Source organism: Tasmannia lanceolata, unplaced genomic scaffold (assembly GCF_043159265.1).
Source record: "Tasmannia lanceolata isolate RefF3 unplaced genomic scaffold, GAP_Taslan_0.1 ptg000007l, whole genome shotgun sequence".
In the NCBI taxonomy this organism is placed as follows: domain Eukaryota; kingdom Viridiplantae; phylum Streptophyta; class Magnoliopsida; order Canellales; family Winteraceae; genus Tasmannia; species Tasmannia lanceolata.
This window is the reverse complement of record NW_027518684.1, coordinates 22,692,307-22,716,725: the sequence shown is the minus strand read 5'-3', so window position 1 is coordinate 22,716,725 and position 24,419 is coordinate 22,692,307. Positions and strand designations below refer to the sequence as shown.

The 24,419-nt window shown below is 38.5% G+C and overlaps 2 protein-coding genes across 2 annotated transcripts in view; both read right to left on the bottom strand.

The window, feature by feature from the left end:
• Positions 1-2,040: 2,040 nt before the first annotated feature.
• On the bottom strand, positions 2,041-5,283 carry LOC143881153 (uncharacterized). Its single transcript, XM_077384142.1, has 5 exons — positions 4,968-5,283; positions 4,149-4,413; positions 3,454-3,685; positions 2,903-2,984; positions 2,041-2,383 (listed from the first exon to the last, which is right to left on the bottom strand). Exons 1-5 carry the CDS (start codon positions 5,211-5,213, stop codon positions 2,144-2,146), a joined length of 1,065 nt encoding a protein of 354 aa, XP_077240257.1. The 5' UTR covers positions 5,214-5,283; the 3' UTR covers positions 2,041-2,143.
• A 3,960-nt stretch (positions 5,284-9,243) lies between these two features.
• LOC143882298 (ascorbate transporter, chloroplastic-like) overlaps positions 9,244-24,419 on the bottom strand; it is a 39,357-nt gene continuing 24,181 nt past the window's right edge. The window contains exons 7-11 of the mRNA XM_077385820.1: positions 15,734-15,871; positions 15,095-15,196; positions 14,506-14,571; positions 9,886-9,970; positions 9,244-9,755 (exon numbers count right to left, since the gene is read on the bottom strand). Of these exons, the coding sequence (XP_077241935.1) occupies positions 9,658-9,755; positions 9,886-9,970; positions 14,506-14,571; positions 15,095-15,196; positions 15,734-15,871 (489 nt within the window). The 3' untranslated portion in view covers positions 9,244-9,657. The remainder of the gene's footprint in view (positions 9,756-9,885; positions 9,971-14,505; positions 14,572-15,094; positions 15,197-15,733; positions 15,872-24,419) is intronic.

The window sequence follows — 24,419 nt, the reverse complement described above, 5'->3', positions numbered from 1 at the left end:
TAAGGGCCCGTTTGGATACCTCCCATTTTATATTTGGATTTGGAATTTGAGTTTTGAATACAAAATGAGTAGATCCGGCAGCTCATGGAGAGAGAGAGAGGGTACTTCCTAGTGGAGGGGAGAGGTTGAGGAGCAAAGAGGGTGAAGGAAACTGCCAGATCTATGGATTTCCAATTTCTTTTTTACACAGCATATTTATAAATCTGATTTTTTTCACTGTCAGCTGCTGAATTAGGAATTCAAGAATTTGATCGGATCCAAATTACAATGCAAAAAAGGGCTGCAAATGTGAGAAATCCAAATCCAAATCTTCTTGGCATCCAAACGGGTCCTAAATGCTTTTTTGGTAAACTTTTCAACTTAAACCCATTATATTTTGTCATAGTTTCTGATAGAATTTGGCAAATGATATATTCACCCTCTTTTATTCCTTTGGGCCACTCCCTTTCAGTGTAAAAGGATAGTCATAAATATACTATATGGGGCTGGCCCAAGGAAGAAAAATGGATGAATTTATCACTTCCCTATAGTTTTCTATTAAAGTTAATGTTATTTTTAGCATTTTGGTTTTACATATATATATTGATACACGAGCACAAATATACACATATATTCATTTTTTAATCCGTTTCTCGTAAACAAAAACTTAGGGAAATGATACCCCCCCCCCCCCTCTTCTCTCTCAACGTTATCCGTTAACTTTCAAACGTAAGGAAAAAACGTTAAAGGGGTGAATTTATCCTCAAGCAGTGAACCATTCTCACGGAAAACGTTAAAAGGGGAATTTTATCCATTTATTTGAAAAAAAATTTGGAACCAATACGGTATTAAACCTGAATTTTTCCCTACCTTTTTTTTCCTGCTGTATCACATTTTGCTCACTATTGGTCCTTATGCTGGCAAAGGGTTACAATCTATTTTGGTGTGTTTGGTTGCACAAAGGCTCGGAACATAGCTTGGATTTGGCATGCCATTCCACGTTTGGTTGCCAAAATAGCATTAGACTCCCCTTTGGCGGTCTCCCATGTAATAATTGCTTGTCTGCTGACATGGACTCTCCTTTTTTATGACATAGAGTATCCCCACCCCAATTTTTTAGGGCGGGACTATTCCTTCGGATGCATGCAATCACATGTAAACTACGTGCATCAGGTAAGAACCAAAGTGATTCGAGGGGTGTAGCTGGTGCTTTGAAAAGCCAATGATGGTTGGCGAAAATAGCAGACCGGTGGCGACATCAGTGGAAAATCTTCAAGTGGCTATGAAATAAGCCGAGGTGAAAATTGTTGGGAAAGTTACCTTATTCCCATCCACGTGACTTGCTTGGGTGGAAAGGCAGGAAAAGCCAAAATAAGAAAGTTGTTTTTCCTATGTTTTTGTAAAATCTAGTGTATAAAACAAAGCCTTAAAAGTTCACGAGTTGGTACAGCAGCAAAAAGGCTTTGTGTGTGGCGTGAAGTTGTCTCTTTTTGTGTGTTCGAACTGCAGAGAGAGAGAGAGAGAGAGAGAGAGAAGCGGGTCTTCTTCTTGTGGGTTTTCTTTTGGGTTTTCTCTTGGGGTATCTCTTGGGTTACTCTCTTGTACGGTCTTGATTTGAGAAGCAAGGAAAGGGTAGCGGGTTTGTGATTAATCCATTGTAATCCTTGTATTTTGTTTTTCTCATAGCGGCCGGATGATCGTGTTTCTCGCTTGTGAAGTCGGCTTGGCCGAACCAAGTCAAATCTTGATGTTCATCTTGTGGCTTGCTTGGTTTATTTTACTTTTCCTTTAAATTTGTGCACCGTCGGATTGTTTTGCCCAACGGATTTTCTCAACATATCCAATGGAAAAGATTATGTATCACGACCGATAAATGAATGGTGTGGATCATTGCACAAGCGGTACCTACCATAGTTTTACCCTCTCTAATGTTTCATTGACTATGGTTTTTATCCTATAGTCCATTAAGTTCATGTCTTTGGAAGCAGTGGAAAGTCAAAGACAATTTTCAAGTTCAAAATGAGGAAAAAAATAATTGTAACGCCATCATTTCTTGAGAAATTTGCACCATTGCCTTCTTACTATAGATTGACTGTCCATTTTACAAACATCAAATGTAAGGAGATCATACAAAACAAAACTAGTAAAAACTCTAAACAATAATTCAACCTTTCATCTTCCAAAGTATCATAAGAAAAACAGGACTCTTTCCTGTGGCTCCCATCTTCTCAGCGAATTGAGAGACTTGGGATATCTTCTTGAGAGCTTCATTTCTCTTCTTTACCTTCTTTTCTTCGGCCTTCCTTCTTGCCTCATTTATCCTCTGCTCCATCTTCTCCAAAGCCTTCTCCCGATTCTCTTCCATTTTTCTCTGCCACAACATATGTTTCTCTTCCATTTTGATCTGCCACGATATATGTGTTAAAGTATAAAAGATTAAATAACTCTATCTCCAACAGCTGAAGCTTTTGTAGTAATTGGTTGTTTCCTAACATGTATTATCCCTCATTTCCAACATTTCATTGTCCACAAAATTACAAACTTGCTACTGATTTTCAAATTTTAATTATAACCACCCTGTTTAGATTGCAAGAAAAACATTTCTCATGGAATTTTTTTTTTGTTAGGAAATTTTTTTCTTTCCTCAATTTAGGTAAATTATATGATTATGATTAATTTAGAGGGATATCATTATAAATTGAAGGCCCTCTAAAAAAAATTGAATTGGGTTGGGTGAAGTTATGTTTTTTCATGTGTTAAAGAAGGAAATTTCCAAAATATTTTACATTTCCAAACTTTTCTAGGAAATTCCTGCAATCCAAACAGGGCCTTAGTGACTTTACAATTCTAATTGACATTCAAGGGCTGATTAATTCTCTCTCGTTTAAAAACAGTTCTATAATTATTAATCTAAAGTGAGTACCTCAAATTCCTTCATGTCGGTCCTCGCCTTGTAAATCTGTCTTAACTCCCAATCACTGATTTCTGACTCCTTGCTTCTTAGCCTGCAGAAAGAGGAGGTGAAGATTTTAGAAACAAAAAAAAGCAAAAAACTAGAGTGGAAATATCATTTTCCTATGTATGTATGTATGTATGCATGTATGTAAGTGTAGGTATGTCGACATCCATGCCTGCAAATTTATGTATGTGTACACATGCAATCAATTCTCCATAACCCATAATAAGCTCAGGCATGCGAATCAAATTTCTATGCTTACATGGCCATTGAGTCATATTAGCTAATGAAAAGAAACTGTGGCTATCATAATCTCAAATGAACATGGCCTTAGTATGACAACAGATTGTGAGTGCCAAATGGATTGTTGAATTCAAAATTAAGTTTAAATTTGACTCCAATAGTCGGGTCAGCACTCACAATCGGTTGTAATAATCTTAAGCAAACAGGGCCTTAAGCTCTAAGAAATGGTGTTATTCAATCAATTATACTTCAATCAAGTGAGGGGGGAAATGTACTTGTTGGTGAGCTTTAGAGCTTTAGATGCCTTCCATGCAGTAATCTTGGCCTGCTTTAGAGCTTTAGCTGCCTTCCATTCAGTATTCTTGGCCTCAATTTCGTTCTTCTTAACTTCAGACATGAAGTCTACGAAGGGCGCTGGGGTCCCAGATCTCTGATGTTCGTTGATTGAGCTTTCCAAGTCTGAATCCTCGTGTCTACTCAAGTTACGGCCCATATAACCTTCTGATACTGAAAATAAAATACAATTTACCAACAGAGAATTAGGAAATAGCAATAAAATCTGATTACTGTAGCTTTTTATTCTGAGAATGAGCTAATGTGTAGTGTTAATTTACACTGGATTTTAATGCAAAGAAGGTGGGGTTGGTGGCCACAAAGTCGGGGTGCAACTCGGGTCAACCCAACCCGAACATCGGCTTGAGGAGGGTCAACCCTAACCAAACCTGACTTTAAATCTCTCAACCCTAACCCAACCCATCTAACCTGGTTTTCCAAATTGGACACAATTGGGTTCGGGTTAGCCCAAGAACAGAAAAAAAAATACCATAACCTGGTATTAAATTGGTTGGCTTTTCCCAACCCTGAGTAGAAATCTGGTTGAACCAGTCGGGTTTGGGTTGGGCTGTGATACAGTATATATGTTATAGTCTTTCAAAGAAACTCATAGGAAAATAGTTAAAACCATATGTACCTTGGAGTGAAGTGGACCCATGAGATTGAGGGTCATCAGACCGTCCGTTATGATTCTTATTGCATCCCCTTTCATCTTGTTCTCTATTAAGTTGATTGTCCTTTGATTCACTGCTAACCAATGGCAAAGAGCGTTTTTCATCTTCAAGTCCAAACTGCCCTCCAATTGTTCTAGTTGATTTGCCTTTGGACTTGGTCTTATGTGTTTCTTCTTCTTGTTTAGCTGATGCTGATTTCTTACCATCATTAGTGACAATGCAAGAGCTCTGAAGATTCAAAAGCAAGAGATGAATCAAAGATTGTTTGGATATCTAAAAATCCACATAGAATCAATCCATTATAGAAGAGGACATATATCTTTCGTCTCAAAATTCAACACGTAAGACAAATAGGGTACTGATATTAACACTACCATGTTTTGATAATTGCACTAACTCATCTTGTCTTTTATCATTTAACTAGCTGTCAAAAGTTATTGGAATTCTCAAAAAGATCTAGAAAGCCAATGAGAAAAGAAAAGACAAGGTGAATTAGTGCAATTATCAAAACATTGTAGTCCCAATATCTTTAGCCTTCAAAAGTTCAAATAACCAGAATCCAAAAACAGAGAGAGAGAGAGAGAGACCCAGAAATCCTGAAAGTAAAAAGTGATCAAAGAAGAAAAGAATAATTGTGAATCTAAATAAAAATCAACCCACTAAAACATGAAATTGCATTTTGTTCATCAGAAAAGGAAACCCACAAAGACCCAAAAGCTACTTTAATTTTTTTTAAACACAAAGAAATCCGGAAATAACAGCTGAGAAACACACACACACACCTGGTTAATTGGGCCTAGTTCATTGGAGGGTGAAGAGCAAGAGATTGAGGTGAAAATGGGTGAGAGAGTGGGGTGAAATTCTTCCGGGCTCCTCCCACCAAAACTCGCCGAGGAATTGGAGTTTGTTGGGAATATCTCCGAGTCGAACCGGCCTAATTGACACTCTGACTCGGTCATGGATGACCATCCCAAAGCCTTCACGTAATTACGGATGTTGGTGTTACGGGGCGAGTCAAGAATCGGCATTTTGATCTGTTGAAAAACAAAGGCTTTGATATCTCAACGAGAGAGAGAGAGAGAGAGAGAGAGAGAGAGAGAGAGAGAGCAAAAGAACAGTAGATGATTTCAGGTGTTTGTCTCACTTCACTATTTATAAACGAAACCACTTTCTATATACGGTTTTGCCTGTTTTCGAAGATACCCAAAACTAACTAAAAAAGCAAATGAGAAATAGTTTCTAAAATGCCGCACTTTCTAAAACCTGAAAAAACCCACTAATTAACAAACTAAACTTATTACTACTAAATTACAAAAATTAAAGTTACTAAATAATATTTCCACAAATGAACGGTTTCGATCATCCTATTAAGTGGGATTTCTTTGCTGAATATCAAGCATTCGGTGGGTCCCACCATGGATGGGCCATGACCCAAAAGTTGCACCCATGGGACAATCCCAAACTTTTTGGATGCTGGAAGGCCCCTTATTGGATGGTTAGGATATTTGATTTTTTACCACCCTATTAATGGAAGGTGCAGATCACTTTAAAAATAAAAAACAAAACAAAATTTTCATAAAGGTTTTACATGATTTCACCCTAAATTTCCACCGAAACCAATTCGGTTACGGCTGAAACCGAAGTTTAAATCCTTGCGGGAAACCCATATAGGGTCCTATATAATGCCAGAATTCAAGACATGTGCACAACAATTGTAAGGTGCCATGGTCTGTTAGACTGTCCCTTAGGCCATGATATGCCGTTGGTTCAGTTGATCTGGGGTTACCCTTTGATCTACCATTAAAGTCGAGCTTGATCACATCTATGGGTGGTGGTTTTCAAAAAAGAGCAGATTTGTGCTTGGGTATTCTTTTCTATATAATCGATTTCCAATTGTTCAAGGCAATACTTGTTGGTGATAAGCAAGTGTCGATTTTTCCTTTAGACCAAGATAAATTTTCATTGCAAATAGACATACACACTTGAACTATGTTCATTCCAAATGTACAACGTTAACATATAGAATGTGACACTAAAGAGCTTTGCCTGCCTCTCCAAAAGGGCCGAATCCCCATCCAAACATGCAGATTCAATGGATAAAGGAAATACCCACGCTACACCAAATAGTTATAGTATGGTACCCTAAATTTGGAAGTTAAGTAATGGACACTGGACCTTAAGGTAATCCAAAGATTCATCCTCGATCAAACCTCCTATGTGCTTGTGCAAGAAATAGTAGGTACAATTTCTCTAATCTTTTTAATAGCACTAGTTCGAGACCCGTGACTTGCCCTTTTTTTTTTTGAAATAAAGCAAATGCATGCACTTCTTTTTGAGAACACCATGAAGGAAGAAATCAATAAATTATCAAAACAACCTGATTCCTAGTAAAGAAATGATATAGAGCTGAGTTGAGAAGCATTATAACCCTCTAAAATTCACAAAACTCAAAGATTACCACTCAAAAATATACAAATTGAAATTCCAAGGAATATATTCCTGAATTCTCTAATCATAAAGAATTCCTAGAAAGAAATCCTACTCAAGCAACCATCAAAACAACCAAAAACAACATAGTCAGCATGATCTGAATCGTTCATCACGTAGGCCCTGGATTGAGATTGAGAACTCATTGGTATGGATCATGCTAATGTCATGTGCGCAGGCAGGGGTTGAGGTTCTCTGCAGTTCTCACGATATTCGTAGATTAGTTGTATGATCTCCATCACATGGAAATCTCCACGGGAGTGCTTTGGTTGGCATCCATATGGTAAGGTTGTACTTCACATCTCTATGTGAGAAAAAGGCTATAGTTTTATCCAAGAATTCATAAAATCCCGGATTTTGTAAACATTTGAAAGGGAGAAAACATGTTGAAGAGGGGAGAATTTCCCAAGTCATCCTGCAAGGAGAGAGGTATGATGGAATTCAGTCATTTAGGAGCTTTTGTGATTTTGTAAACATTTGAAAGGGAGAAAACATGATGGAAGTCAGAGAGAAAAATCCGGATTTGTAAGGCCTTACTTCACTTCTTCTCAGTTTTGCGATTGCAGCTAAGCTTAGATTCAATTCTCGCTGTATTTTATTTTTTAGATTCAATAAAATTACCATTTCCATCAGTCTATACATATTTTCTTGAATTTCCTGCACTTGTTTTATTTCATTTCTTCCAAGTATCGAAACTCTCTGGATCTAACAAGATTTTCATGGAAGTTTCCTTTTCAATTCCAAGGCTCTTAACCAATCAAAAGAGAAGCTCAGAAGCCTCTTCATTGTGACTGTTCTTCATTTCAATTCATCATCATTTGCTGAGTGTTAGCAACACAAATCACCAGTGTTGGTGATTTTTGACGAAAAATAGAGCATCACAAAATGCTCTATTTCTGTCAGTCTCTTCTTTTAACCACATCAAAAGTGGTATCAGCGAAGTTCTTTTCAGGCTCAAGAATTTCTTTTTGTGGGACTGTAAGCAGAAACTGTAAGCAGCAGCGCTTCACAATTGTAGCAGCAAGCACCATTTACGAAATTGGTTTTGGCTATTCTGCTCATTTGATTACCTATCTATTTAAGCATTGAGAGCTGAGCCTTTCTTGCAGTCGAAGTCATGGATCCACCATATGTACCATGGTTCGACATGGAATCTGATCATGAAGACTGTGAAGCCGCTTGCTTGCAAAGGATCAATGCACTTGAGGAGTATTATGAATACTATGATCAGGACCATCAAGAAACTATACGGCGTGTCCGAGAGACTGATCGAGATGCTAAGCTCTCATCAGTCGATTTACTGAAGGATTGCTGTGAACAGCGTAGATCTTCTCTTCCTCGATGGGGAGAGGTTCGAGACCATTTCCTGAGACTTTATGCACCCATTGCCAATAGGGAGCAAGAGGCTAAGCGGAGACAAGAAACTGAAGGAAGAGAATTTGAGGAGTTACGGCTGAAGTGGAAATGAGAAGACGAGGCCAGGGGAGAGCGACGGGGCCCAAAGTGAGGCAAAGTGAGCCAAGAACTTGTCTCAGTTACAGAGGCAACGAGTCCGGCACAAACGTCTTGTATTCCTACATATGAGGATGATGAAATGTATGTTGAGACTAATGGTGAGGTGCACTTTTGATTGAAATCGACGAATTGTGTTTTGCCAGAGAGATTTTTTGAGAAAGATTCTCCTATTTAAAGATATATAGATCCAGATGTCCCCCTGTATCAGTGGGCTCTACTGGCACCTCAAATGAGTCCGTGCCAAAAGTAGACGCCTCAATCTCTCCCGGACCATTAATAGAAATCAGATCCTCTATCTGCTCTGTCAATTCCTCCGTTGATCAAGATGAGATTAGTGAGCCAATGGCAAAGGTTTGCACTGAAACAGATCGTAGCCATGAGCTAGGGTGCAGCTTTGGGCCTGAGCAGATACAAAGGGTCATGCCATAGAGGATTCTTCTTCCATGTTACACCATGATGAGCATGAACCCATATCATCTGCAGAGGAAGACCATATTGGGCCAGATGAGTGGACAGCAGATGTAACAGATACTTTCTATAAGTAGCCATTTCTAGAGTTGACCCTATAATGGCTGAGACCAGCGATTTACGTGGAGAAAGACAAAACATAGATGAGTAGAGCATTCATGGACAGTGACAGACACTATACACCACTGCCTCGGCTAAGTTGGTGGTGGGCATTACACCACTGCTTCCTTCACTTCTTGCTCTCAGTTTTGTGATTGCAACCGAGTTTAATTTCAATTCTTGCTGTATTTCATTTTTCAGATTCAATAAAATTGCCATTTTCAATAATCTTTACATATCAAATTGAATTTCCTGCACTTTTCTTGAAATTCTGCTCGATTTCTTGAATTTCCTGCACATTTTCTATTCATTTTCAAGAAAACTCCAGGTCTGATCACAAAATTCCAGGTCCTGAACAGATCTGCAAGGATTTCAAGAATTTTTCCCTAAAAATCTACAATAGTCTGGAAATCTTGAAATCTGGCAATATCCAACACATTGTAATATTTCCACTTCACATTGTACACAGTGCCAATCTGATACTGTATGTAGTAGGCAGAGTGAATGATCTATGGTTGACATGATCATCTATATATTTCATGTAATATTTGTTCAATGTCTAGACTCAATAAAAGATTTCTGAGTAATTTGGCTCAACATTGGATGGCTCAACAATGATCATCTATTTAATACTTACCAAAGAAAAACTCAAACTGTTTAAAATAAAAGTAAATACATAAGATGAAAATTACAAAAAAAAAAAAAAAAATGACCTTGTGGGGAGCATTGACCTTCAGGCGATCCGAAAGGGTGACAGACCACTTGCACAAGGACAGTTGATGGGCTTGAGAATGGCAGCAACATACCGTTATTGGGAGTTTATTTCTTTCTTTATTTTTTCTCTCTTTTGAACAAATTGATATTTCTTGATTATGGCTTGCATTTTGCTGTTCCTTCTTTGATTTAGTCAAGAATTTTCTCTCCGGTCGAAAACACGTTCCAGACAATCGTGCCAATGAGGTACAATGCAACTGAGACCTGAAAGACGGTGTCCCATGAACCTGCAAAATTGGATTTTCGAACATTGAAATCTAACTTGCGCGGGGTAGAAAAAAAAGAAAAATCGGAGAAGAACTGCCTCATTGCTGGAAATTAAATTGAGAAAAATACAGCCGGTAGTGAAGGGCATACCACGTTGGAGAATGTATCCAGTCGCGGCTGTGCCTAAGACACCGGCAAGCACTCCAGCGGTGTTTGATAGCCCCAGCAAAACTCCCTGTCTCAAAACAGGTGAGATGTCTAAAAGCTAAAAAAAAGTCCTACACACTATAATACAGTAAAAAATAAAAAGAGAAGTAAGAAAAGAAGGGAATCAGGAAATGAAAGCAGCAAAACTATGACATATTATCAAATATTTACTAGCTTATCCATGTGTAAAGCTCCAAAAGCTTAAGCTGTTAGAGTTTGTGTTGTTTAATAATTTATACGTCAACACTCCCCCTCACATGTGTCCCCTTTTTTTTTGGGTTGGCCGTACACGTGGCACATTTGGTCCCTCTTTTGGGTTGGCCGTACATGTGGATTTTTAACATCAATGAGTTTTTGGGTTTTGAACCCAGGACCTAGGACCTGCCATGAGCCAGTAGCTCTGATACCTTGCAAAAAACCAATTACTCCAAAAGTTTAAGCTGTAAGAGTTTGTGTTACTTAATCATTTATACCTTAACACCATGTTTAGACATGTCGGAACTTTGTCACAAATATCTCCAATATTTTCAAAATATAGAGATTTAATCATGGTTTATCCGAAATTTCGACCGAAACCGAAACAAAATGGGCAACATTTACCAAATTAATTTCAGTCAAAATTTCGAAAATTTCAGCTATTTCGTCGAAATTTTCAAAAAAAAATATTATTATTTTTTATTTGGTTACAAAATTTCAGACGAAATTTCGGCCCAAATTTCTGTAATTTCGGTCGAAATTTCAGCCCTAAAAATCCAGAATTTGACGCTATCTACCAAATTTCGCCCGAAATTTTGGGATTTCGGCAGAAATTTCGGTTTTGGGTAAGACCGAAATTTAAAACCATGGATTTAATCAGGATATTTTGATAAAACGACAAAATCCTGATATAATTCCGAGAATTTAAAAAGTAGAGATATTTTCATTTATCATGATAATATAACGACATTTTACAATTTTTTTTATTTTTTTTTCTTAATTTATATATTTTTAATTAATTTTATTTTTTTTCAGATATAAAACCAAAAAATATTAAAAAATTAATATATCACGAGATTTTCCCTTTCCGAAAAATTCCCGAGAACGATATTTGTGACATAGGGTAGGAACAGTTTAGATCATGTTAACATCAAACAAGTCTTATTAGTGCCTCACATTGGTGCCTTTGATATCCCCAAACACTCCCTGTCTCAAAACAGGCGAGATGTCTCTGGAAAGATCCACATGTACACGTATCAATTTTAGAAGAATTCTCAAAGAGAATCGTCCAGGTCTTGATATTTTTATTGAACTAAACTTTTTTTCTCAAAATATCAAGGATAACAGCCAGATTATCCTTAAAAAAAATTCGCACTCAGAGAAATTATGAAATTCTATATCTAAGATTGAAAGAAATCTTAACAATTATATATACCTGAAGACAAATCTAGATTCTTATTTCTTAACGAAAATAATACATCATAGAAGTGCAGCAAATATTTTAGAAGGCAAAGAATGGGCTAACTTCATTCTGACCTATTTCCTTAATGAGAGTCGGGAGCTTTCTAAATTCAGGATAGAGACCATCTCAGATTGAAAAATGGTGTATAATAGACCTTCTACCCTTTGTTTTTTGCATATATTTATATTTTTTTAATGCATTTTGAGAAGAAATGCTTCATCTGTGGACTAATAAGCATTCTTTCCTTTTATGCTTTTTCTTTTGTTTCTAATGCATCATCCTTATTGGCGCATCAATATGCTGTTATGGCTAATCAAACATCTTATTCTGCTTTGAACCAGGCTAGTATATACATTTTTATGACTGTTCCGAGCTAATCAAATCTCATACCAGCTGAAGCCAGGCTAATCATTGGTTGGTTTACTGCTTACTAGGGAAGGAAGTCGATTGGCCTGTAAATTTCTTTTCTATCGGCAAAGGCCGGGCTAGTTAATGACTTGTTTAATGATTTCTGGGAAAAGCAGTCTATTTGGCTCTGCTGGCTAAATTAAGAGAGACACTCTAGTTGTCAACATGGGTAAAATATGATAGATGTCTATGCCAGGCTAATCGGTGGGTAGATTACTACCTCCCAGAGAAGACAGTCTGCTAGTCGCTGGGTAGATTACTACTTCCTAGAGAAGCCAGTCTGTTCGCCTAGTTTTTTTTGCATAGATTACTTGCTCTCTAAGAGAGGCAGTCTAATTGTCTGACTTCCTAATCATCTACTACTCCTTCAGAGAGACAGTAATAGTCTGTTTGGGACTACTCGGCAAAAAATTGACTACTTTTTGTGTCAAATTTTTCTTAACAAATGTTTTCCGATATCTTCATGCAGAATTACTATTATTTTTGTAGGATGAAAACTTAGTTGTAAAAATTGTTTCGTTTCATCCGAAATGGATGAAACTATTCAGTTTCATTCGAAAAACGGAACGAAACTTCCAAAATTTCGTTCCGGAGGGAATTTCGTTCTATTCCGGACATTTTGTCCGAAATTTTCCGAAAATAGCCAAAATTTCATCCGAAATCTCCAATAACTGCTAGTTTTCAACTTTTTTGCCACAATTTACAACAATGCCCCAAATTTCATCAGATTATATGCCCATCTGGAGGGTTCTCGACCAAACATGGGATAAACAACTTCACTATCTCCTCCATGCAGCAGGATATATTCTTAACCTTGCTCTCTTTTTTACTCCTACCTTCTCCAAGCATAGTGAAGTCACCAAAGGCTTGTTGGACGTCACTCAATTATTACGTGATGGAGCTACACATTTCCTCATCAGCAATAAACTTGAGAGTTATCTAGAGGCTACCGGTATGTTTGGAATGAAACTTGCAATTTGCAACCGATCAAAGTCGGGAAAATATTAAATAATTTATAAAATCGAGATTTTTGGTTGATTTTCCTTAAATTTCGGTCCAAATCGTGTAACGTTTCTGGTATTTACGATTTTGGTTTCGGGATTGACCGAAATCCTAAATTTCGAATTTCAGTCGAAATTTAAAACCATGGGGACCAGGTATATTTGATTTGTTAGTTTAACTAAGTTTATATCATTTTAACTTTCAGTTTCTCAACAAATAAATGCTTAACTATTGGTTACTTTACAGAGGTGACGTGGAGAAATTACAGAGCTTTGCCTTTAGAATCCTCAATCAGACCTGTAATGTGATTGGATGTGAAAGGAACTGGAGCACCTTGAAAACATCTACTCCACAAAGAGAAACAGGCTGGAGCATCAGAGATTGAATGACATGGTGTTTGTCCATTACAACCCCAATTTACGGCAGAGGTATACAACTTAATTAAATTGAAATTAATTTAATGTTTTCAACTCTCACCTCATAACTTTAAACTTTAAGTTAAGTTTAAACATTAAACTTAATGCTTTCAGGGACTTGTCGAGGAAATCTTCTACCATTAGCGACCCTTTGAGTATAGATCATGTGGATGTTACTTATGATCGAATGGATTGCGGATTGCGGAAGAAGATGATGTTAGTTTCACGCCAGAAGATATTGGTTGGGAAAATCTTGAAACACCTACTATGGTTGGAGCCAACGACAACGGCGACGACATACCTCTTGAAGAAGATGTTCCTCCTACTGGTGGTGGTGGTGGTGGTGGTGGTGGTGGCGGCGACGAAGACATAAGTATGATCATCCGGGCTATGAATGAGAGTTGATCTTGAGAGCCATATATGTATGAGAGATGATATCATGTATATCCTTTTTTCTATTTATCACTTGCACTTGTGCAAGACAATTTAGTTTTTTTTTACATATTTTGGTTCATTTACTTGTTTTTTATATTTTTCTAGCAATATTAGATTTTTTGGGATTTTTCTTATATTTTTTACTATTTTTTCTATGACCGAAAAGTTTCGAACGAAATTTGACCGGAATGGCCGGTAAATTTTGTTAAAGTATAAAAGATAAATAATGCCTTTCTCCAACAGCTTAAGCTTTTGGAGAAGTTGGTAAGTTAACATGGTATCAGAGCCAAAGGGCTTGAGTTCAAACCTCCCGGATAGCAAAAATCCACATGCAATGGTCGGCACAATGTGGGACCACATGTGCTACGTGTTTGCCAAGTGGGCCACACGTGCGGGGGAGTGTTACCTCAAGAATAGCTATGGGTGAGTTATGTGCATTCTCACATACTTAGCCATACCAGATAAGTTTTGTAAAAGATACCGAAAAGATAAGGATTTTGAAAGCTTATGGCCGCCAATTCTATAAATGCCTGCGGGCTCTGTAAAAAAAGTGAACCCCCTGGCACTCTTGGGTTGTGAGATGATTCTGATTCTGAAAAGTATAAAAGATAAATAACACCTTTCTCCAACAACTGAAGCTTTCGGAGAAATTGGTAAGTTAACAAATTTCATTCTGATGACCAAAACGAAATGGTCACCGGAACAAAATTTACAACTAAGGATAAAAATAATCTCAAGCTACCAGTGCCACTGAGTATTCTATTTGATGGGTTAGTTGAGAAGGGTCTCAATTTTTTTTCAATAGCTTGTATCACAAAAAATGCAAAGAAACTATGACATAGGGAGAAGGAAAAGGAAGCTTACAGCATAACGCGGCCCAATATCTTGATGATTAGAATACAGACCAGACTGAGAGAACGCATCACTTCCCTGTTGGAAGGATATACTCCAATATAAGTATGTAGTCTCTAATCAAATGGCAGTATCAAATAAATAAAAATTTCCAGCACACAGAATGTAAAGGAAATCAAAGTGATTTTATAAAGTATTGGCCCAATTGTTTTTACAAAGCAAGATTTGCACTGACTTATCTGAATTGAACTCAATATTTATATTTTAATCGAGTATGAGTTCTTTAAATTTGCATCTTTGCAATAATAATGTTGATTAATCAGAATAATGAGATATTATGAATTTTCACAAACACAAAGTCAGAAATATGAAGTCTGGTCTACAAATTTTGTATATTTCAGGATGTTGGTAGACCAGACAATCCCAGGGTCCATGGAAAATTCACACCAAAACTAACAAAGTTACACAAAATCCTAGGGTCCTTGGAAAATTCAAAACACCAGACTAACTAAGTTATGATATCAAAGCAGTACATTACATACATTTGAGGAGTCAGAATATAAATGAGTCCACATTAAACCTTCTAATCAATGACACTAACCTGACTGCATGCCATGCATAAGACCGCTAAGGCTGGAGTACGGACATTGCTCAGCTGTGTGAGAAAGAAGGCGGGGCCCAGAAACCCTATTGATTGCATAACCTGCAAAGTAGGAACGTTTCAGAGGAAAAGTATGCTTGACACAGTAGAAGTCAGTAACACTCAGGCCCTGTTTGGATTGCAAGAAAAACTTTTCTGATGGAATATTTTTTCTAGAAATTTTTTTCTTTCCACAATTTAGAGGGAAATAATGTGATTATGGTTAATTTAGAGGAATATCATCATAAACTGAAGGTCCCTCTAAATAAAAATTGAACAAGGTTGGTTCAAGTAATTTTTTTTCATGGATAAAAAAAGGAGGCAATTTTACATTTTTTCCCTTTCCAAACTTTTCCACAAATTTCCAGCAAACCAAACAGGACCTTAGTTTGTAACATAGACAAAGATTATCCCTCTAATATCATTTATAATGATTTCTGTCAACCATCATTGGGTATGATATATCCCACAATGGTGCATGACCAAAAATGCAGCACAGTAAGCAACAGAAGACAGAAGCTTCGAGTAATGGAACTGGGATTTCTAAAATTCTGCATCTCTGTTCCATGGTTAGTTCTGGATATATTAGTAATTAGTTACCTTACGAACTGTAGTTATGGAAAAGCCTTTGCTCACAAGTGTATCTGCTATCCATCCTCCTATGTTTGCAAACAAAGCCATGGTTAGCCATGGCAAGACACAGAATAGTCCCGACTCGGTGAGGTTAAACTTCAACACCTAAGCAAAACCAGTCAAATACAAGAAATGATTAGTCATCTTGTTATTTTAGCTATAATACTATGTTGCGAAGACAATGAAGAAAAATGCAATAATTTGAAGTTGAACTCCCTTTGCATCAAGAACTTATCCTCCAACAAGATTAGAACCAAATTACCAAAAATATCAAATCCTAATATTCAAAGAGATGACACAAAAAACATATTCTCATAGTATTCGAGATCAGATTTCTAAGAATAATCATAACTGAAGGTTCTACCTCTAGAAAACTTAATGTGGAAACTGTAGAGATCTGTGAAAGAACATTATCTTAGAGAAAAGTTCAAAACACTGTAATCAGTGAAAGAACAAATTTTCACGAAAGAAATCCTCTAGATCAGAGAATCTGAGTATAAATAGCACAAAACAAAATTCCATCCCACAAGAAATTATGTCTCCGTGGCTATCCTCGAGTCAAACGCCAATGAAGAAGTAAAAATGAGTAGCAGCAACACACTATCTAGAGAGGAAAGCAGCATAATATATAATAGGTTCTGAAGAAAAATAGAAAAGTAAAGAAACTTGAACATGATAAAATACCCCGCCCCCCCCCTCTCTAGGGCAGTCATAGCAAGAAAGAAATCCTCTAGATCAGAAAATCTAAGTATAAATAGCGCAAAACAAAATTCCATCCCACAATAAATTATGTCTCCGTGGCTATCCTCGAGTCAAAGTGTCAAACGCCAATGAAAAAGTAAAAATGAGTAGCAGCAACACACTATATGGAGAGGAAAGCAGCATAAAATATAATAGGTTCTGAAGAAAAATAGAAAAGTAAAGAAACTTGAACATGATAAAATACCCACCCCACCCCCCCCCTCTAGGGCAGTCATAGCAAGAAAGAAATCCTCTAGATAAGAAAATCTAAGTATAAATAGCGCAAAACAAAATTCCATCCCACAAAAATTATGTCTCCGTGGCTATCCTCGAGTCAAAGTGTCAAACGCCAATGAAAAAGTAAAAATGAGTAGCAGCAACACACTATATGGAGAGGAAAGCAGCATAAAATATAATAGGTTCTGAAGAAAAATAGAAAAGTAAAGAAACTTGAACATGATAAAATACCCCCCTCCCCCCTCTCTGGGGCAGTCATAGCTTTATTTGTAGATGATTCCCTGACTCCAAAAATTATAAACTACTAAAATAGAAACTAAATCTCTACAATCTTCAATTCTAACACTAGCTCTTCCATTTAAAAAACTAAAATATGCAAGAAAAATACAAGATGATGAGCAAGAACGGAGATGAACTGATTCTTTACTGAATTTCATTGAAAAGTAACAATAAAAGAGAACTTAGCTCAGTTGAAACTTCAATCTGCCATGAAGAAATGGAAGGCCTTCTTTGAACAAGGTTTCCTTTCTAACACCAATCAACATCCCCTTTTACAAGTATTCTCTCTCCCACATCTCGGATACAAGCACTCCAATTCAAGACTGCCACTCCCTACCAAAAGAGAAAATTACAGCACTGGCCATCCATTGAAGCTCCATCACATAGATGCCATGTCCTTAGCTGCGCTCTCCAGGTCCCTAGCAGCCTTTTCCTTGAGCCTAGCCGACTTCCTTAGGGCCTTAGTGTGTCCAAGGTCATGTAAGACCTCCTCCGCTCGGTCAGCAATGTCTATGATGGTGCGGTCCTCATCAAAGACAAAGAAGTGAGGCCTACTATATATAATCAGCAATCACACTATTCTCTCTCTAAATGGTTTGACCCCTGCTCTGTCAAATGGGCCCACCATCTTGGGGTTAGCTCTTGGATTAGCGCACTAGTTTTCTAACTCGAATTGGGTTGATGTCCTATTCAGTTTTACAAGTACATTGTGTGCAGAAAACCTCTCCAGCCAAAGTCTTCTTATATATACTTGTAAGAGGCTTGAGTTCTCATTTCTTTTTTATATGAGACTAAGCATTAGGGTGAAAAATTAGTTTGCCTAAGTAAATTAAACTACAAAAATAACCTTAGTAACTTTTTACAAAAACAAATAAAAATAAAGTGATTTGTGGAAAATCTTTTATAATATATTTAAAACACTACCAACAAAATCCAGTTTAAAATCTTCGAAGATATGTTGTGCACTCCCTCCGCAGTTGGATTATTCCAAATCCTAGGTGAGTTGATCATTAGAAACTTTCCAAGTATGGCTTTTAATTATTCCATAAAATCTAGAAACAAACTACATAAAAACAGCAGTTGTTGTAAAAGTTTCTGCCCCAACTGATCATGCGGGCAACTACTACTGTCAGCAGTTCAGTTGCTCCTAACTCGTTGATTTTACTTCTCCTCACTTCCTCTGCTTCCTGAAATAAGCTCAGTGACTCATACTTAGTTGTCCACATCAATAGGTATGAGGCAAAATAGTTTTTAAGATAATGTATAAATTGTATGCACCCAAGGTTCAAGGTATTTGTTTCATTTGTGATGGATATGGAGACATGTCGATTTTGGATGGAAATTAAGGTGGAAATCCTATAAATTACGAAAATATATTTAAACACCTGAAAATGGTGGAAATTTAAAATGAAACTTTAGTGGGTGCTAGAATAAGCAAAAATACACACTCAAAAAACTTCTCATAGGAAAAAAAAACCCACCCTTGATGGTTTAACAACATCAAATACCTAGTGATTGTATAAATTGTATGCACCCAAGGTTCAAGGTATGTGTTTCATACTTTCATTTGTGATGGATATGGAGACATGTTGATTTTGGATGGAAATTAAGGTGGAAATCCTATAAATTACGAAAATATATTTAAACACCTGCAAATGATGGAAATTTAAAATGAAATTTTAGTGGGTGCTATAATAAGCAAAAATACACACTCAAAAAACATCTCATAGGAAAAAAAAAAACATCAAATACCTAGTGACCTCATGCATGTCTGATAATTCTATAAAGGGCGGCCCAGTGCACGAGGCTCCTGCCATTGCGGGGTCTGAGGAGGGCTAGATGTACACAGCCTTACCCCTGCTTTGTAGAGAGGCTGTTTCAGTGACTCGAACCCGTGACCACCAGGTCACAATGGAGTAACCTTACCGTTGCGCCAAGGCTCGCGTAACTCATTGCATAACTCATAGAATGTTTGATAATTATATACAAACTATATGGGATGGCGGAAAAGAGTTCAACTAGATGGTCGGAGGATTGGCAGTGCCCCTATTGCCTCTATCACAACTTCAGATGGCGGAAAAGATGCAGAAGTTGCACGCAAGCCAAAGTGAAATCGATCCCCTCCAAAGGGAGATCTAAGCCTGGAGAAGGTAATAGATCCGGGGTCTGGTCTTGCTCTCCCTGTAAATACCTTAACTTCAGGTGGCGTGAGAAATGTCGTTGGTGTCAAGAACCAAAAACCCTTCAGAATGGGTATCCCGTGCTAGCTCAATTCCTCGGCTAGAGGTTGATTGTGGTGAGGATGATCGATGGCCGGACTCTGGCAAAATTTTCCCACATAAGGGTTCAGGGAGACAATCTTTATCTATCTCGGGTAGGGAAGTGGATGTACGAATGGATACCCTAAAAGCCTGCTTGATAGGGAAAAAGAAAGATCATAATGGGACCCTAGAGATCTCTGGATTTGGGCACAAAAGTCTTGGGACATTCCATCTTTACAATGCCCTTCTATCTTGGCGGAGAACGAGATCCTTTTTATGTTTGAAACAGAAATGCAAGCATCACAGATTCTCGCTAAGGGATCTGAGGCTTTGGGTAATCACTTGCTCTCTCTCTCTCTCTCTCTCTCTCTGGAAAAGGTGGTTTCTTCAAGGTGAGGAAGCTCATTGTGTTAATTTATGGTATCCCATTGCACGTTTGGGCCGTATCAACGGTGGAGGCTATAGGGAGTCTCTTTGGTAAGGTTGTGGAAACCAAGATGGAAGGCAACCACCAGCATTGTATGAGTTTTATCTCGCCCAAAATCCTAGCCCCCCGTTGGCATTTTCCCAGTTCCCGTGTTAAAATCAGGATTTTAGATCAGATCTATACCATCGTGGTTGATCTTCAGGAAAATAAAAAATGTGATTGTTCATACATTCCTAAGTCCTCTACCTCCTTGGGCCTTACTGGCTTGGGCAACCACTCGTCGGCTGCACGATCCCCGGCGATTCAGGACTGGCTTCCCAGTCAGCCTTCGGCTCCCTTGATGATTTCAAATTTCAAACCTAACCAATCAAATCTTCCAATTGTAGCGCCCAAGGATGGACCTAAGATAGGACTCGAAAAAGGTGTGGTGGGACCTGAAAATAGGAACTTAGGTCAAAACTGTCTGTCCTTGGTGGGTCCCGAGTCAATTAGGCCAAAACCTCCTGCCCCTAGGCAGAAAGTTGTCTACTTGGATCTGTCCACCAAGAAAAAAGATTTCATCGGATCTTCCTAGTATTATTTATCGTCACCCTCAACAAAGTAGGAATGGAAAACCACGGTAATACAGGCGAATCTTCTTCTTGCTCTGGAGGATGAAGCAAACGGCTATTCATGGAAATCTTCGTATTAGAAAATATCCTTAATAGGATGAGATCGATGATCTATGATGAAGAGAGGGCTTCCATCAACGACCCAACCCACAAAGAATTGTCGGGAGATCTTCTTCGTAAGCAATGGAAACTACTCAAGTTAGAGTCTCATGACAGGCCATTCACATTGTATAGCCTCTGTGGGTTTGCCATAGTCAAAGAAACCCATTCGCCGTTAAGGGTGTCAATTTTGGCTCGAGCTCTGAAGCTCGCTCGAGCTCTGAAGCTCGCTCGAGCTCGGGTCGGTAAAAGCTCGGCTCGAATCCTTAACGAGCCGAGCCGAGCTGGCTGGCCAGGCTCGTTAAGCTTAACGAGCAGAGCCCAAGCTAGGCCAGGCTCGGCTCGGCTTGGCTCATTAAAGGGGTGAATCATCCGAATTGGAGTTGCCCATTAGCTAATTCTGGTTTTTACCCAGGCACCCCCTGTAACAAAAAGAATAGTCATATATACAGTCAAACGGGCTGTCTAGGGAGCAAAGGGGAGATGTTAATTTATCATTTCCCTTTATAAAGAAACCTACTATTAGGGTTTCAAAGGGAGGCCTCATTTTTTAGTTAAAAGGGGGAGATAGAGCAGAGAGTAGAAAAAGAGAGATGGAGAGGGAGAAAAGGGTTTGGGGTTTGTCTTCTCCGGCCACACTTCCCCGCCGGCGAGCTCCTCCGACCCCGCCATTAGATCTAGCCTCACCTCTATTTAAATCAGCCATCACTACCCCTTGAGTCTACCTCCATCAAACCCCTTCTATCAACAGCCACTTCCATTGATTCCGGCAAGAATCTCGCCGGAGACAAGAATCTCGCCGGACTAAACCTCCATTGTCCTTCCTTCACTCGCCACAGATCTGTCGAACCACCATCTTCTCTGCAAATTTCACCCATCATAGCCGCCATCATCTTCATCGATCATAGCTCGACTGGGGTTTTACTCCTCTGCAGATTTCACACATAGCTTGGCTCGGTAAGGCTTGCGAGCCGCTCACGAGCCTGGTTCAAGCCCGAGCTGAGCCGAGCCCGAGCTCAGGCATTGAGCTTAATGAGCCGAGCCGAGCCGAGCCGAGCCGAGCCAAGCTCGGCTCGGCTCGGCTCGTTTACACCCCTATTCGTCGTTGTACAAACACTCTTTCTTCAAACTACTGTTGAATGAAGAAAGGGCTGCGAGGACGAAAAAGTTGGAAGCTAATAAGGCGGTGGGTGGCTAGTGGAAGAAAGGATTGCGAACAGAAAAAATCCTGAATTTTTGGATCGGGTTCCGGAGGACCTCCTCCTTGATATGCCAGATTTCCAAATCCAGCATATTATGGAGGAGTTGGAAAAGTGTTTGGCATAGACGACTCGTCTAAAAGTACAAACTAAATGACTATCTAGATGGTGATGACAAGTCTGTTTTGATGAATGCCATGCCTTTCCTCCCGATTTGCAAAGTTGGGAGTGGGAACTCAAGAAATAAAGGATCTTGCTTAGGCTTCTAAAGGTTTCAGAAGGGGTTCGATGCTAGGAGAAGACAATCCTTCTAAGGGTTTTGAAAGGGAATTGAGTTTTTGGTCTGGGTGTAGTGTAAGGTCTGCCCATAGCTTGGTGCAAGAAGAAAGGGTCTTGTTTTTTGTTGTTTTTGTTTGACTTTCTAGCTCAGGGAATGTCCTCGCCAGCTTTGTCTATTACTATGTAATGACAGGAGGGACTCCTGGTCCCCAATGTAATTTTTAAAGTATTAATGAAATTTCGTCGTCTTTCAAAAAAAAATTATGTACAAACTGTATTTCACAAGTAACTCATAGAATATTTATACATAATATATACACTATGGTATGACTTATCACTACATTGGAGATGAAGATACGAGAGAGTATACAAACTATATTTCACAAGTAACTCATAGAATATGTATGCATCATATATACACTATGTTATGACTTATGACTACATTGGAGATGAAGATACGAGAGAGAAGAGAGTTTGGGAGAACGAGTGAATGAGAGATACCTCTCACGCAACCTATGTATTAATATATATATATATATATATAGAGAGAGAGAGAGAGAACGGTTCCTACCAGTGTTTAAAAACTCCTTGACTCGGCAAGGAACTCGCCCGAGTCGACTCCTTTTTACCTCGGCCGCATTCCGCGTTTCACCACATCCGCGTTCCGCGTTTTGCCTTACAGAGTCAATAAACTCCTTTGACTCTCCCGAGTTATGACCTTGTCAACCGTGTTAACCGCGTTCTTGGCCGCGTCCGCGCCGAGTCAACAAGGATTTTTCTTGGCCGCGTTCCGCGTCAAATCCGCGTTTTTAAACACTGGTTCCTACACACATGTGTAGATAAGTTATCTACACACTAGCTTAAAATACAGTGGGGGGCACATTATTTGGGTGATCCAAACCATTCATTTTTAAGGCCCTCTCATAGATAGGGTGTCCACAAAAAATCAGATCCATAGGATCATCCTAACCATTCGAACTTTGGAGGCAAAAAATGAACTAATTATATATATATAACCGTTTTCTCTCTCTCTCTCTATATATATATATATATATATATATATATATATAGAGAGAGAGAGAGAGAGAGAGAGAAAACGGTTCCTACACATATGTGTAGATAAGTTATCTACACACTAGCTTAAAATACAGTAGGGGCCACATTATTTGGGTGATCCAAACCATTCATTTTTAAGGCCCTCACATAGATAGGGTGTCCACAAAAAATCAGATCCATAGGATCATCCTAACCATTCGAACTGTGGAGGCAAAAAATGGACTAATTTGTGAAGGTTTAAAGACATCCATTTTACCTCCACAAATTGTAGGGTTGGGATGATCCTATGGATCTGATTTTTTGTAGACACCCTATCTATGTGAGGGCCTTTAAAATGGATGGCTTGGATCACCCAAACAATGTGGGCCCCCACTGTATTTTAAGCTAGTGTGTAGAGAACTCTCTACACATATGTGTAGGAACTGTTTTCTCATATATATATATATATATATATATATATATATGGAACATGACCTTGGATAGGATAGAATGGAAGAAAATGATCCACGTAGAATAACCCAACTAGAGCCAAGATTAGAGCCAGATCGATTCCTTTCACATTCTTCATGAAATTTTTCTAAAGGATTCATTTAGCCGACCTCAACTAGTTTGGGACAAAGGCTTTGTTGAGTTGAGTTGAGTATGTATGTATGTGTATACATAGAGAATGACATAACTGCCCCTATAGAGAGGTGCGCACATACACAACTTTATTCAACACTCCCCCCGTGCTGGAGTATGTATATCATACATTCCCAGCTTGTTACATAAATCGCTCAATCGAGCTCTACTCAATGGTTTTGTAAACATGTCCGCTATTTGATCATTCGACCTTGTAAACACAGTGCATATCTCCCATTCTTGAATTCGATGATGAATAAAGTAGCAATCCACCTCTATATGTTTTGTCCACTCATGAAAGACTAGATTCATGGCTATATGAATGGCGGACTTGTTGTCATAGTAAAGCGACGCAGAGGACGAGTAGGACAGCCCAATCTCTGACATGAATGACCTCAACCAAATCAACTCGCAATCGGTATAGGCGATGGCTCTGTACTCAGCTTTTGCACTAGATCGTGATACAACATCCTGTTTCTTACCTTTCCATGACACTAGGTTACCTCCAACAAAAGTACAGTGGCCATTTGTAGACCTCCTGTCTGCGTGGCCATTTGTAGACCTCCTGTCTGCAGGAGATCCTACCCAGTCTGCATATGAATATCCCTCAATCCTCATGTGATTATGTTTTCTGAAGAGAAGTCCTTTACTAGGAGCTTTCTTCAGATATTTCACTATCCGAATAACTGCCAACCAATAAGATGTCCGTGGAGCACTCATATACTTACTAACCACGCCCACTACATAAGCAATATCCGACATGTAACAGTGAGGTAAATCAACCTCCCAACTAAACGTCTATATGTACCTGGATCCTCTAATAACTTCCCTTGATCAGGTGAA